At 40.4% G+C, this 15,820-nt stretch overlaps 1 protein-coding gene across 2 annotated transcripts in view; it reads left to right on the top strand.

Annotated features, from left to right (window-relative positions):
* The window catches only part of SLC49A4 (solute carrier family 49 member 4), a 49,715-nt gene that overhangs the window by 5,625 nt on the left and 28,270 nt on the right, over nucleotides 1–15,820 (top strand). For both annotated transcript variants that reach the window (XM_035896320.1, XM_035896319.1), the window contains exons 2-3: nucleotides 9,675–9,943; nucleotides 15,599–15,728. In XM_035896320.1, the coding sequence (XP_035752213.1) occupies nucleotides 9,675–9,943; nucleotides 15,599–15,728 (399 nt within the window). The remainder of the gene's footprint in view (nucleotides 1–9,674; nucleotides 9,944–15,598; nucleotides 15,729–15,820) is intronic.

Raw genomic sequence — 15,820 nt, 5'->3', positions numbered from 1 at the left:
GCGCGTGGGTAATCCTCTGCTTACCCCAGCGACGGGGGTAGCTGCTGAATTAGCAATTTGCAGACCCTGTATAAATTCTTGAAGTGGTAAATCCAGTAGATATATTAAAGGAAACTCTGAAATGGCTTGGTATTGCAGCAATATTTAATGGGCAGCATTTCTACAAGGCCTCAGCTAGTATAAGCCTGTGCTGGAAGGGAAGAGAATTTATATTCATTGTGGGATATTTAACTGCATCTCACATAATGGCAGGTGTTATCTTCAACTGTAGAAAGCTTTAATTTTTTTTAATCATATTGAGCTCTTTGCCTTCATCTTGTGACTTGTGTTCTGTTGGCTAATTTCTGTCCTTAAAGAAGAATTCATATTAACTGTATATCGAAGTTGCTGCATCATAATCAGAACTCCCTCTTGTTCTTTCACTGGCCTAAGAAAAACTGTTCAGGAATGTTTAAACAGGTCTTGTTTATCCCATTCCCTAATTTGCTGTCTCTCCTGTACACTCCTACTCTTTTACTAAAAAAAAATCCTGCTTAGGACCTATCTTGTGCTAAGTAATCTCCATCAGCTTTCTCCCATGGCAGCCCTGATAGCAGCCAGTCCTTGTGCCCTTCCTGATAACTCGTTTCAGTATGTTTTGCCTCATTAGCCCATAATGTAATTGCCTACTTTGTGTTTACAGCAATCCTGTTTATTTTATTAGGATTCTCATATTCCCTGGCAATACTGAACGCACTTCTGTTCTCAAAAAACCACCCCCAACTGGAGCAGCTGTGGAGAAGAGGGATTAAAATGTTCCAGGGGATGAAAAGAGCCTTTTAGGAGAGGATGGTAGAAGAATCTGCCTGTAAGACAGAGAGTGATGCATGTTATGCGCTCCCTAACTCACTGGGGAAGAGAAATGAAAAAAGTATTTAATCTAAAGTGTGGTTCTGGGAGTAAAAAGATGAATAAACATATCTGGCTGTATGCTGTAGCTCAGTGAGCGTAGGAGGAAGATATTAAGATGGAGCACTTCCCTGGCGCTGGTGGCACTTGCTGCTTTGTGCTTTGGCTGCGGTGCTGGGGTAAGGCTGAGCCGGGTTAATCCACGGTATCAGAAAAAGAGGTAAGTGGCAGGGAAAAAAGGCAACAGGTCATTCACAGGTAGGTTTTCATGGGGAATATTTAATTTTTATACCCCTGTAACTTCACAGTTTAGCTTGTTTTTATTAACTCCACCAGCTTCATCTTGCACACAGGTTTTACTTTTTTAACCTCTGCTTCAAAGCTGCTGTTTTAGATGGGAGGTCCTGTGAGTTGTTCCTAAGTGGCAATGATTTTTCCCTGCTTTGCTTATTTATTGATGGTAGTGGTGGATTCGATGGGTAATTAAGTGTCCCTTTGGCTGCCCAGCGGTCCCGCCTGCCACTGCCCGAGCTGTGTGTGTCCTGCCACGTGCTGGCAGCCCCTGATCAGCGCTGCCGCTTTGGTGGCAGCCAAATTGGCTTCTCCTTCAGATCAAACAGCCATAGTGGAACAAGGAGGCAGCTCAACAGTTTTGGTGATAAATATTCTTTCCTCTTGCTCCTGTGCTGGATTTTGGCCGTGGAACTGTGGGTGTCATCTGCCTCCCCCAGCGACGGGGGTAGCTGCTGAATTAGCAATTTGCAGACCCTGTATAAATTCTTGAAGTGGTAAATCCAGTAGATATATTAAAGGAAACTCTGAAATGGCTTGGTATTGCAGCAATATTTAATGGGCAGCATTTCTACAAGGCCTCAGCTAGTATAAGCCTGTGCTGGAAGGGAAGAGAATTTATATTCATTGTGGGATATTTAACTGCATCTCACATAATGGCAGGTGTTATCTTCAACTGTAGAAAGCTTTAATTTTTTTTAATCATATTGAGCTCTTTGCCTTCATCTTGTGACTTGTGTTCTGTTGGCTAATTTCTGTCCTTAAAGAAGAATTCATATTAACTGTATATCGAAGTTGCTGCATCATAATCAGAACACCCTCTTGTTCTTTCACTGGCCTAAGAAAAACTGTTCAGGAATGTTTAAACAGGTCTTGTTTATCCCATTCCCTAATTTGCTGTCTCTCCTGTACACTCCTACTCTTTTACTAAAAAAAAATCCTGCTTAGGACCTATCTTGTGCTAAGTAATCTCCATCAGCTTTCTCCCATGGCAGCCCTGATAGCAGCCAGTCCTTGTGCCCTTCCTGATAACTCGTTTCAGTATGTTTTGCCTCATTAGCCCATAATGTAATTGCCTACTTTGTGTTTACAGCAATCCTGTTTATTTTGGGTCTGTTCATATTTGATGAGCGTGTCCTCTGTTAATGTTGCTTTAAGGATGTCTTCTTTTAATAATGGCTTTGTGGAGTGAGTTAGCTCTAAAAGAAAAACAGAAAACCCCAACTTTTAATAATAAAAAAAAAAAATGCTAAAAAGAAGCTTTGATTTCATGTGCCCTCATCCTTCAAACTTGGATAAAGCTTTCAGTGAAGAAACCCTCTTCTCAGCCACGTTGCAGCTGTGATGGCTGCACAGTAACATGGAGTGAGGATGTGAGTGAATTTGTCACCATACTGCCAGGGGTCTCGCTGTACGCCTGCCTCATCCCTTCCTCTGTCAGGTCGTCTGACGGAGATGTCAGGGTCTTGGCCTGAGATTGCTGCTTCCACTCCTTGCCATTCCTTGTCTCTCTCTTGGAAGGCTCCCAGTAATAGTAGCTTTGGAGTAACTGTTTTTCCAATCCTTTTGTGCTGGTTTTGGCTGGGCTAGAGTTAATTTTCTTCACAGTAGCTAGTATGGGGCTATGTTTTGGATTTGTGCTGGAAACAGTCTTGATAATACAGGGAGTTTTTAGTCATTGCTGAGCAGTGCTTACACGGAGTCAAGGTCTTTTCTACTCATACTGCCCTGCCAGTGAGTGGGCTGGGGGCGCACAAAATGTTGGGAGGAGACACAGGTGGGACAGCTGACCTCAGGTGACCGAAGGGATATTCCATAACATATGACATCATGCTCAGCAAGAAAACTAGGGGGAGGGTTGGCCGGGGGGCCGCTGCTCAGGGACTGGCTGGGCATAAGTTTGTGGTGAGCAATTGTTTTCATTTGCATCACTTGTCTTTCTTGGGTTGTTATTTTCCTTTTTATTACATTTTTTATTGTTATTATATTTCACTTTTAAACTGTTCTTATATCAACCCATGAGTTTGCTCACTTTTACCTTCCTAATTCTCTTCCCCCCCTCCATCCTGCTGGTGGGGGAGTGAGCGAGCCAGTTATGTTTGTGCTTGGTTGCAGGCTGGGGTTAAACCACTTCACTTCTGAAATTTAAAAACAAAACTCACTGTTTTTCAGACCATTGCAAATGTGTTTGCTGTTTTCTTTAAGAGTGGGAGAAGAGGCATGAGGCTGGGATGCCTGGGAGATGCTATGGTCCTTTCCAAGTCCTCTTCCATAATGATGTGATCAGCTGCTGAGGCCACGGTTTGTACAGGGCGTGAAACGTGAGCCCGGTTCTTGATGAAACTGGTTGAAAGTACATCTTTAAATTTTTCTCTTTTCTTTCTCACTTTATTGCTGGAGATAATGTACCACACAGTGACTCAGGCTTTCTGCTTGTAATAATTTTTCTTACTGATGGGGAAAACCAGCTTTAAATTATTCCACGTATCAGTGGTCGCATGCATCAAAAACAAGCTAAAAAATGCTAATGGCCTCAATCCATGAATATCCAGAAGGCATAAACCTTTTGTAGTATAAATATATCGTTTAATGAAAATGTTGAAAGGAAGTGAATTTCCATGAAATTCATCTTTCAGAATGTTATTTTTAATAGATTAATTCATTGCTTTACCCAGAGGTATTTTTCTTTCCAGTCCTTTTCCAGACATAGAACCTTACTGCACTTTCTTCGGGTTATGAACAGAACAGCGTTTGCATCGGGTTCTCCCCATACTCTGTAGCACTGAATTTCACTTCCCTACTTCTATCTTTGCCTTTAAAAGTACCTGAAAAGGTTCCATTTAATAGACGGTTCTTTTGTTGTATTTATTTTTGTGAGTCTAAAGGAAAAGCTGCATCCTTGTATAGTAACTTGATTGTGAAAAATCAGAGGTGGTTCTTTACAAAACCGGTATCGGTTCCCTCCAAGGTATAATAAATCTTCTAGTGTATAATGTGGATGAGTCCATGTCTTTTCGTATTCCTTTTCCTGGGCAAGCAACTTGCATCATACCTCAATGCAGACACTCTAGAATAGGAGGTACTTACTTGCTTTATTGCCATGTAGTAAGGCTAAATTCAATAGCACTTGAAAAGTGCTCTGAAGTCCTCCAGTGGAAGGGTCTCTTTCATTCACTTCCAGTAGTTCCCACAATGAGCTGATTGCTATATAAAATATTTGTCTTCCAAATTAGAGTTGAACGATCCACTTCTTTCAATGAGTAAAAATGTCAGGCATGTGAAAGAAAAACCAGCCATCCATTTAAGTAAAACATTAATTTCTTTACCTGGAATCCCTTTTTGCATTAATTGTTAGGATCAGCGATTAGTCTACTAAACTTTTCCAGACCAGGAGGCACGCTGCAGCGCTGTCTTTGTGCAGCAGCAGGCTAGCGCTCTCTGCGGCTTCGTTGCTCCTCACGCTTCGCTAAATAGCGGCAAAATTGAATTGCCAAGGTTTTTTTTTTTCATTGCATTTGTATAAAAGTTTGAAGAGCAACTAAGCCATCAATTCTCATGGCAGCTAGTAGGAAAAGTATGGTAAAAGTTGTCAGAAAAAAACCCTACACCAAAATCTCATCTTCACAAGGCTCTTGAGATGATCTCTGCTCCCCCGTAGGACCCAGAGGAACCTAATTTCCCAGCTGACCAGGAGCTCATCAGAGGCTGGTGGAGAAAATCGGTGTTAAGAGAGCCAGAGCAATGCACTGGGGCTGTCGGCTTCGCTCTTCCCCTGTGTTGCCTGCCAAAGAAAAAGTGAAAACGCTATTCCCACTCCATTAATCAATATTTTAACACTGATTATGACTTCTCCAGTCCTAGCCTTTCCAAAACAAGTTCAATTAACATGTCTTGGAACTGAGCTGTGGAGACTTATTTTAGTGTTGTGGTTTAGATCCTTTGTATTAAAAGTAATTTTTTGAGTAAGTCATTTTCCCTCTACTGTTGCCTTTCTTTCCCCATCTGAGTATGGAAACCAATGAGATTTTCTTTCACTTAAAATTCTTTTAAGTCCAAGCATGAGATGTACTGTGTTAAAAATACTAAATGTCTGGGGTTTTTACATAGAAAAAGTGTTTCTGTAACAAACAGCTTTTAAATAGCTTAAATCCAATATCTGATGGGACCGTGACCATGCATGAAAAGTTTCAACCCGTACTGGGAGAAAAAGATAAATAAAGCTGACTGTAAACGGAAGCTCCTTCCCATCTTAACTATATGGTATTATCATCAATCACTAAAGTCTTTTTCCTGTATAATCACACTTTTTTTTTTTTTCTTATCCAGTTCGCTCCGTGTTATTGTAATTTCAGCATTTATAGCGTTACATGTTTGGTTTTTTTTTTTTTTATTGTTGCCTGTTAGGATATTGCAACAGTGACAGCTGGCAGTGAATAAAGCAGGTTACTTCTTAATACTCATACAAAGTCTTCTCTCAGGGAAGTGGTGAAAACCATGTAATTAAAGTTATTTATAATGTGACTTGACAAAAATTTGTGAGAGAGATGACAATATAATATGAAAAGAGTTTTTCTTCTCTAATTTCTGTTGTTATATTTGAACTATCCCTTGTTCTATCCTTTTGCAGTTCAGATGCCAGTTTAGGAAGAAATATGATCTTGATTTTGTGCAAAGGTGTGTGTGTGTATACACATTTGTATATTTTTTTTTTTATTTTTAGATAGTTATATACATAAGGTAAATGTATAAGTTTTCCATTACTGTGATGCTGTGGCACATGATATTTGAGGACTGGTACTTCTAAATATTTTTTTTTTTTTTTTTTTTGTTTTGATTTTTTTTTTTTTTTTTTTTTTGTAATGGGCTCATATGTTCAACTGTAAGTTAACAGTTTAGAAGAGCACAAAAATTCATTAGTGTGGAGGTCAGGTGTGTAAACCCCTTGAAATTTCAAAATAGGTCCCTGACCTGGCTTCTGAAATGGTTAGAAATAAGGTATTTTGGGTAGATGTTTACTTTCCCACTTTTGCTTTAAGATAGACGGTCATGAGTTATTTTGTAAGTCAGGGATGAATTTCTGGTGTCATTTTTTCCAATTTTCTCTTCCGTGATTGTGATTAAAAAGCCTTCTACTCTTGTGTTATTTTCTATTATTTGAACTCAGTAACTTTCTACTTTTTGATACATGAAAATAATTAGATGATGATTGAATAAATAATGCGTCTGAAAACAGGGCAGAGCTGGATATATAACAGATGAAAATTACCCTGTTGGTGTGGTAAGACTGAAAAATATTTTTCCATCTGGATAGGGTCCTGAGCTAAAGTTATCTTGTTAGCCCTTTTCTCAGGGAAGAGAAATCTTGTTGTGCAGAATGAAACTGAAATAGTGACAGGGAAAAATGCAGTTGCTCTCTGCTCCTTTTTGGTAGAAGAAACAAGAAGAAAATTGGGGAGTAACAGAAACAAATGTCTGCTGGCGTCGGAGCAATTTTTAGCACTGATGGTGTACAAGAGGAGACTCCTATGGGCTGCGAGACCAAAACCTAGTGTGCTGATGATAAGACGTTGTAACAAACAGCAAAAAGCCACCAATACTGTTGGGTTCATATTTCTCTGTCAGATGGAGCGGCTGCTACATAAGTCTCCAGGAGTAGCAGCTTAGTAAATGCACTGAATCACATTTTGAATCTCTTGTCCCTGCCTCTCTAGGGAAATGAGTTAAGGACATGTAGAGGAACAATGCAAATAATCTTTTTCTCTGAGAAAAAGCAGCTTAATTCAAGCCAGTATTGAAAAACAGATAAAATAAGGTTTAGGCTGTTATCATATGCAGAAGCATTTGAGGTAGTAGTCTGTGTATCAGTGGCAATTTAGTCTGAAAATAGTGTTCATCAACTGCAGTATGTTAGATTTGAAAAACTAAGCAAAATGAAGATAAGAGATGCCTTACCCTGGATGATAATGTCAAGCTTGGTAAATGCCAAAAATGCAGATGGAAGGGCAAGTCCATGGGAACAGACAGCACACCAGGCAGAGCAAGGCAGGAGGGAGAGCAGGCAGGAGAACGCCAACCCAAGAGACCTACAGAGAGGCAAGAATTGGCTCTTTCTTTGAAAAAAAAAAAACAAAGATGGAAAAGTAATGTAGAATTAAAGTTCTGGATTAAGGTACTACTTTCTCCCCCTTGATCTGCGGAGTAAAATTAACATCTGCGTCTCCCTCAAGTATAGAGGTCAGGTACATAGAGCTTTAGTCAGATGGTGGAGTTTGACAGACATAATCTCAGTCTGAGGTGTCGGTACGTGAAAGCAGCACGTGTAATTCTCACAATATAAGAATTGAGTTTTTTGTTTGGAGGTTTGTTTGTGGTTTTTTACAAAACTTTTCTTCTACCAGATGAAGTGTCTACATGCCCACAGGCACTGCAGAAAAACTATTGTACTTGTTTGTCATTTTAGTGAGTTTTATTTGCCCTTAGGATTTCTACAGAGTAGGCGTATTTGAATTAAAACAATATTATCATACTGGTATAAGTGAACAGAAGTGTTAGTATGGCACCTACAGCTATAAATGTTATTTTGTGGTGACACAGTTTTCCTAGCATACAATAACAAAACCACAGTTTAAGCATTAAATTCACTTTGGAGCAAGAGGAAATACTAAAATAAAATCTATATATGTTGCAATAGTTACCCCACTTGCTACTGAAATGCAGCTGTTTCTGGGGATGTGGCATAGCACTACAAATACCCTGGAACAGTTTAGGATAAATTTGAGATTAACTTATTGTAGTGAGATAAGTAGAATGAAAATACCAAAGTGCACGAGGATACCTTGGTTTGCTCAGAGCACACTGGGTTGGATAGTAACCGTAAGGGATTCATGTAAAGTTTCCCCCAGAAAACTATACCAGAGCACTATTTAGATAGTGCTTTTTACTTATTTAAAACAATTTCGTTTTATTTTACTGGGCAGCCCCGGTTTAACAAGCATTAAAAAGGCCTTGGCCATACCTTGGTCATGTTCATCTGAAGCACATAATGAACAAATAGTAATGAAATCTGCCCTCTTTATGAGAACTTTAAAAAAAAAAAAAAAAAAAAAAAAAAAAAAAGTTGCAATTGCTTTTATTTAAGAGTGGACATTACTTCTGCCCCAGCTCAGTAAGTGTTTTCTTCAGATGATCTGTAATAGCTTTTTCTTTTTTTCCTGTATATTTTTACAAATTTTGTTTAAAAATTTAATTTCTAATCCACTGAGAATCAGTAGCATCTATTCCTTTTTATTGCAGTCTAGCTCATTAATTTGATAAAGAGTCTGTCAGCATTTCTTTTGCATATTTTGTTCCTTTGCGTGCTTTAAAAAACTCCTGCTACACTGTATGGGATTCAACCGTTTGTGGCTTGAAACATTGCCTACATGCTGGCTTATGTTTTCCCATTTTCAGGCCGTAGCTTTTTATGTCTGACAACTCAAGTCTTGCAGCAATAACATCAAGTTCCTGCTATGCTTAGAAAAACACCACCCATTTAAAAATATCATCTGCCGCCATTTTATTGCACAATGGATAGATCTACTTTGGAGGCTTGCAATGTTTTGTTTGACTCGCTAGCTGTTTTTTGGGCATGAGGTTTTTATATAAATTCCAAAATGCTTTTGCCTTTCACGGCTGATCACTTTTTGGAAAAGTCAAAGTGGAAGGTTTCTGGCTGACTTCCACATGTAGAAGAGCCTTCAAAAAGTCCTTTCTGTATGTGCTCATTGTACTAATATTAAGCCAAAGTTTTGGGAGACTTCACTGCTTGGAAGTACTATCTCTGTTCTGTCACCGGTCTTATCTGTTAAATCCCAATGAGTGTGAAAAACGAGAAAAATCTGGGTTTGCTTGGCTGTTTCAACAGTATGTTGAGAATGGCCAGATTGCTGGAGAAGACGATTCTCTTGGAAACCTCAACAGCCCAGCCTCCTCATCTGTAGGCACATAGAGCTCATCTGAGTGTGTAAATAAAAATAAATAATGCAGTGAAAATATATGCAGAGTATTTTGCTGAAGTGTTTAAATTTTGGAACTGCCATAATTAATTTAAATCTTCTGTTGGGATTTATGCAGGCAGGGGGTCAGGTTTAAGATGTTTGTAATTTAAGGCTTTCCTGCCACTACACCTTTTCTACTTTTATATCCTATAATGATACCTTTTTTCTGCAAAGAAAGTCCCTTTTATTCCCTCTTCCTTTCCTGCTTCGAAGAGAACATTTGCTTCTCCATTTATCTGAGGTAATGAGACCAGAGTAGCTCCGGATTCTTTAAATCAGTCTAATTGGGCTTCTTTTAGTGTGTAGAATATCCTTTTTTTTGCACAGAACTTTCATTTCTTTGTGCAGTCACTCCATTTCCAGCACTCAATAGCTTACATGCTTTTTTTAATAAAAAAAAAAAAAAAAAGAGCACACTTTTGTCATCCAAATGACTGTGGTCTCTATTCTCTATTCCAGGCTGATTCACGGAGGGCAGCTGTTAAATGGCTTGGCGGGGCCAACTGTGATGAACGCAGCACCATTTCTTTCCACAACGTGGTTTTCTCCGGATGAACGTGCCACAGCAACAGCCATCGCGTCGCTGCTCAATTACCTGGGCGCTGCTGGCGCGTTTCTAGTAGGACCTCTTGTCGTGCCATCTCCTAATGGAACGTCTCACCTCCCACTCGTATCGCAGAGCAACACTGAGCACATCAAGGACCGCATTGAGGCTGTGCTGTATGCAGGTGTGGTTTAAAAATAAAAATTAAAAAAGAAAAAATTATAAAAAATTTACATACTTGCATGTGTGTGTTTGGTACTTGTGAACCACTACCCTCTAGTGGCTGGTCTGCACAGAAAACAGTTACTGACTGATGGAAAATAATGAAGTGGTAAAATGTTGTACCATCAGAAGGGTTACATTTTTCTTCCCCTTTTGTGTAGGAAAGATTTAAAAATAGCCTTTTGTACAGACTGATTCCAAAGTTGATTGTATCAGTTGAACTTAGGAGAAATGTCTTCTAGGAGAGCTTAGGCTTTTCATGAGCTTCCAAACTGGTTTTTGCTTCTTGAATTTTCATTTAAAAAACGTGTCCGTGACAGGTTGGTTTTTTTCTTCTGTTTCTGTAAGGATGGAAATCCAACAGTATTTCAGCATTAAATTATTTCCTGCATTAAATCAGCTGTAATTTATGACTTGCATATGCCTTTCAAATGTGATTAGATTATTAGTATTTAAGAATCTAACATTGAAATTCAAGCTCAATAGCTTTTGTTTTTAACTAAAACCACGTAATTCTTGTGTGGTGAGCAATTTCAATGAAGGGACAAGAGTTTAGTGGAAAAAAACCCCAAAACACTGATATAAAATTCACCTGATATAACGTAGAGTTTATGTCCTTGCTCTTTTTCATGCAGTGGCTTCTATGGCTCTTTGTGTCACTTACAAAAACTAGCAGCAAGCTTTAAGGAAAAAGTTGCTTAGGTGGCTTAAGAGTCTACGATCTGATTCTTAGTGGATATAATTTGGTATAGCATTAAGAGCAGCTGAACTTTACCCGTGTCATGGCAGTTGCACATTTGGTTGGGTTTTTTTCCCCCGCTTATAATTGCAGCCTCTGAAATTCAGCCAGGAGTTAGCCCTAAGCGTTCCAGAAGTCTTAAAGTATACATACAGTGTAGTTTATATGCAGGTTTATGGGACTGAGTTAGCTGTTTGTCATCATTTATTCCTGGACGTTATTCTTACGGAAATTTTGTTGAGTTAATACTCCTGTTGTGTGAGGGCCACTTAACATTTTAAAGAAAGTGTAGTAGGAGTTGGACCGCTATTTCAGCAAGTATTTTTAAGTAACCTACTTTTCACCGGACTCAAATGTATTGGAACAAGAAGGAAATTTGGGGTTGGTTAGGCCTTTTTCAGAGGTAAATATGATGTTAGACTCTGAAAATCTCATGGCAGATGAAAACAGCTAGTGTGAAAGAAGGAAAAATGAAGGCAAGTCAGCTTTTGTCCTGAGGAGCAGTAGATAAGGGGGAGGAAAAAACCTAGCAATTAGAGAACTGCTTTAGCTCTCCCTTTCCGGATTTTCCATGGAGAGAGAAGAATTCATCTCCCTAAAGGGAGTACAGTTTTTTGCCTAAAACCTCTGTTTTGAGTCTGGTAGCACCAGAAATGTTGCTTTCAGCAGCCCAATAGATTCACTTTCTCTTCTGGGAGGTTTTCCTAAGCATTTTCTTCAGAAACTGAGATGGATCTTGCCACCAACATTCAGAGGTGTGTCTTGCTTGCCCCATGTCTCAGCGCGGCTCTTTCTGCCTTTCTGAGCCAGCAAGGGTTTGGGAACATCCCATAGACCTGTTTGGGATCGTTGGTCCCAGCAGCAGATGATCCTACAGCAGCTCTTCAGCTTCCTAGGAAATGTGTTTTTTGGAGCATCTGTAGTTCTTACTTAGGGTTTAAAAGTGCTTTGAACAGATGTTGTGTAGCTGGGCTTGAGTCTGTGCCATAACGGGGTGCATTTTTTCAGGAGCTACAACCCCCCTTAGCTGCTCTCAGGCAATGAAAAAGAGCTGGTTCATGAACGTTACTGGCCTGTGGTGAATCACAGTGATGGTGGCAAAACGTCCAGCTGGTTTAGAGTTGGTAGGAGCTCTCAAAGAGGAGATCACTTTGAATCCCTCGTGGGATTTGCCGTGTCTCACCTCAGCCCTGTGCCCCAGGAGAGCTGAAGGAGCAAAGTCCCTGCTGTCCACCTCCCCTGTGCTCTGCTGTGCCGGGCAGGCTCCAGCGGTGGAAGGAAGGACGCCTCGCGGTGGGTCGCTGCCTCCTGGTAGTTGTACAGCTCTCTTCACTGGTGGACCAAAAAATACCTGGCAGGTGTGGTAGGGTACTACTTGTCCCCTTAATCAGCTTGGCAGAAAACAAAGCTCAAACTGACTTCACAGATTACTAGTAAAGGTGTTACAGAATGTAGGAGAATGAGGAGCTGGACCCAAATGCCCCACTTCACTTCTTTAGCAAGTGTGGTCAGGCTTGGTATGACTTCTCCTTTCAGGTACTGTGTGAAAGCCAGTTCCACAGGATAAGCACTCTGCATTCCTAACGGAGTTGTGTTTGTGGTGGAGCTTGTTGCTTTTGCGTGAGGTGGTGTTAGATAAGCATCCTCCAAAAGTTAGGTGATGACTTCTAAAAGGCAGCAATGATGTGAATTGTTAACTTGGGATCAGTAGCATGCCAAGAGTGTGCTAATTTTCCAAGGACTTAACCTCAAACATGATTACAAAGCAATAGCTTATAAACCCATTCTGAAATTGCTCTGTTAACTCCAGTCTCTTCTGTGTTTTAATAAATTGCTGTTCTTTTATCTCAAACGCGGACTAAGGGCTCAGCTGAATTACCACAGCCTCTTTCCGTGTCATCTATGTCGCTGCACATTCTGGTTCACAGCTGAAATAGTACAGATGTAGCAAATCAGGATTGAACTGTATTACCTGAGTTGCATAAGGAAGCTCAAATTATTCTGGACTGCAGCCAGAGCTTTTAGCTATGTGCTTTCCTAAATATCAATGTAAAATCACTATCGGTTTAAAAAACAAAAGCGCATATGTGTAAAGTGCACTCATTCCCTCTTTACATTTCAGGACAAGATGGGGAGGAGGGTTTCTGCATTTGGGTATGTTTTTGTGCTATGAGCAGCCCATCTGAAGAAAAAAGACCTGGTATCAAGGAGGCTTGTGTCTCTGTAAACCTTTTTTTTTTTTTCCCCCTTCTCTGTTTGGGGCTTACACAGGCAGCAGGGTGCCTGCTTCCTAGGCTAAGATGCAGGCATCTCTCCACTTTGACAGTCACAGGTCACTGGCATGGTACCCGGCTTCTGTGAAGCATTCCAGATTGACTCCTCAACAAGAAAGAGATACATGCGGCTGCGTTTCTGCACACTAATTGATGCTGCCTTGCCCAGTTCAGAGTGCTTTGCCGCATCCATTGCGCTCTTGAGAAGCCGATAGCTCCTGTGGAAGAGCTCCTCTCTTGTGACTGCAGCTCCCTCGGTCTCAATACTGGCCTATTTCTTACCTTTTCTCTTTTGCTTACTTTTACTCCCTGCTTACAATCTAAAACTTGTCCTGGGAATGTATTTTTCTTGATCTAGTCTGGTAGAGTAAAGGATGATGGAGATAAGGGTGTGGGTTTCCTAACGAGGAAGAAATGCAACATGTGAGAAGTCAGACATGTTTAGCAGTACCTGGACTTTGGGTAGAGATGCAAGTGTGCTGCACAAAGCTAAGATGGCACTAAAGACTTTTACTTTTCAATAGAGGGAGCTGCTTTAGTTTCCAAAGTGAATTCTGCTCTTTTCTTTTGTGCGTGAGGACAGTGCTTGCAAGGCAAATCTGTTAGCCTGGAAAGTGTAACACTGGGAAACATTAAAGAGTTGCAAAAAAGTACTACAAGGACTGCATGCTGAATTTAATAATTAAAAAAAAAAAAAAAAGTGTTACTATACTGCTCCTACTGCAGCAATTTGACTGGCAGGAATCTTGAGGCAACCTGTAGAAGAGGCCCCAGATGGGCACCGGTTATAAAATATTACTGTGACTTAAAAAAAAAAAAATTATCAATGTGTTTTACAATCTTTAGAAAAAGACCTAGCCTTTCCCCTTACGGCATTGTGGTATAATGAAATTAAATAATAAGCACCTTGGACAAAGTTTATGGGTTTGTGTGGTCACATTCTTGTTGGCTATACCTGTCTGCAGTCTGAAATCTTCCTTTAATATGTGATTAAAGTGTGTGTATGCATGTGCATGTGTATACCTGTAAACGTATACGTAGGCCTAGATCCAGGAGAAGGGGATAAACAGCTTTTGGCAAGCCTTGCTTCCCCAGGTCATCCTGCAGTGACAAAGCATCTCATCCCTTTCTTAGATCTGGGATGATCGGTTAGGGCCAATTCTTTATTCACTGCTCATGGTCTCAAAAACAACGTACACAAAGATAGAAATTAATCTATTTTCTGGAGAACAGAGGAGATACAGTGAGAAGGTCTAGTTAAAGCGCCCCTGGCCCTCAAAACATGCAATTAGACCACAGCAGGGGAAGAGACACTACATAATTCACAATGAATCCTTTAGTATTTGATCATGAAGAATGGCATTGTCACATTCCCAGTATGCCTTCAAAAGAAATTTGGTGTAGACGTTTTTCCCCTATACCGAATAGAAGCATTCATTTCCCTTCCCATCTCCAGCTGATCCATTTAGACTCTGAGTGTTATTTACTTTTCAGTTTCCTGAATTTACTTTCTTCTGGTTTAGCAGAAGAGCTGGCAAAGTGGCATGTTCATATTGATTTATTAAAAAAGAGAAGAAAAAAGAAAAGGAATGCGATTGAGTATCCAGCTCTGCTGGAATTTATTTGCAGTGTCGGTGAACACCTCTTTGTTATAAGATCACAGGTTCTTTTAAGATAACACACTTCAGCTATACATTTTTCTCTCCAGCAGCAAAGAATCTTGTTTTCAAAGGGGATAGAAGGGGATAGGAGAAATATTGGGATTGAGGACTGTGGAGAACATGATATACATTGTAAAAGGCCTGTAAAACAAATTAATTAGACTGACTGTGGGTAGAGTTGTTTTTCCTCAGAATGTCTGATCATGGGGCTTGCTGAGTATTTTCTGTGAAGTGCTCATCACTTTGCAAGTTCAGGTCCAAATTTCTGCTACGAAATTTTTCAGAGATCTAGAATACCTGCTGCTGAACAAGAGGAGCATCTGCAAACAGCTGTATTCTTTCATTTTTCTCCCTATTAGCCATGTTCTTTTCTATTCCTGAGCCACAGCTGCTCCTACGCTTTTCGCTTTATATTCTGTTGCCATGCAATGCTGTTTGTGTCCGAGATGCGGCCTTGCTTGACCTTTTGTTTGCCTTCATCATCCTGCGCGCAGAGTAATTGTCATTCCATGCCCTGGGGCTTCCCCAGCCCCATCTGTTTAAAGTCTCTAGCATGCTGTTACCTGCGCAGCATTTCTTCCGTGGCAAGGAAATGTGGCCACATCTTCATAATGCGGTTCTCTCTAAGGAGAAAAAGCAAAAGCTTTCCTTGTGCTTCGCTGAGTTCCCCGTGTGTGTGAGCCTGGTTCTCTGCAGCTCCTGTCGCTGGAATGGACTGCCGGTATTTCTCCATCTCATTGATTCTCCATCTCAATTTGAAATCTTGCTTGGGGAGGAAAAAAGAAATTCTCCTTCAAGTTGTGGAGTTCTGTTGTCAGGCGCAGTAAAGCACTTGTGGTGGGATTTATGTGTCAGAGGCTGGCTGATAACAAGGCTGTACTGAAATAAGTCTTTCGATGCTCACATCTGTTCTCGGTTTTGTTTTTCTTTGCCCTCTTGTTTAGAATTTGGAATGGTTTCCCTGATATTTTCCGCAGCGTTGGCCTACTTCCCCTCGCGCCCTCCGTTCCCTCCCAGCGTGGCTGCGGCGAGTCAGCGGCTCAGCTACAGGAGAAGTTTTTGCAGACTCTTAAGGTAGGTCCTTGCTGGGTTTCCACTTCAAAGCAGATCAGCACCTAAATAAATAAAAACAAGCGTGCTTTAATCTTCTCATTGAACAAACAAGT

This window comes from Egretta garzetta, unplaced genomic scaffold (assembly GCF_000687185.1).
Source record: "Egretta garzetta isolate BGI_Z169 unplaced genomic scaffold, ASM68718v1 scaffold326, whole genome shotgun sequence".
Classification (NCBI taxonomy): Eukaryota; Metazoa; Chordata; class Aves; order Pelecaniformes; family Ardeidae; genus Egretta; species Egretta garzetta.
The sequence above is the reverse complement of the archived record's forward strand: the minus strand, read 5'-3'. Positions and strand labels throughout refer to the sequence as shown.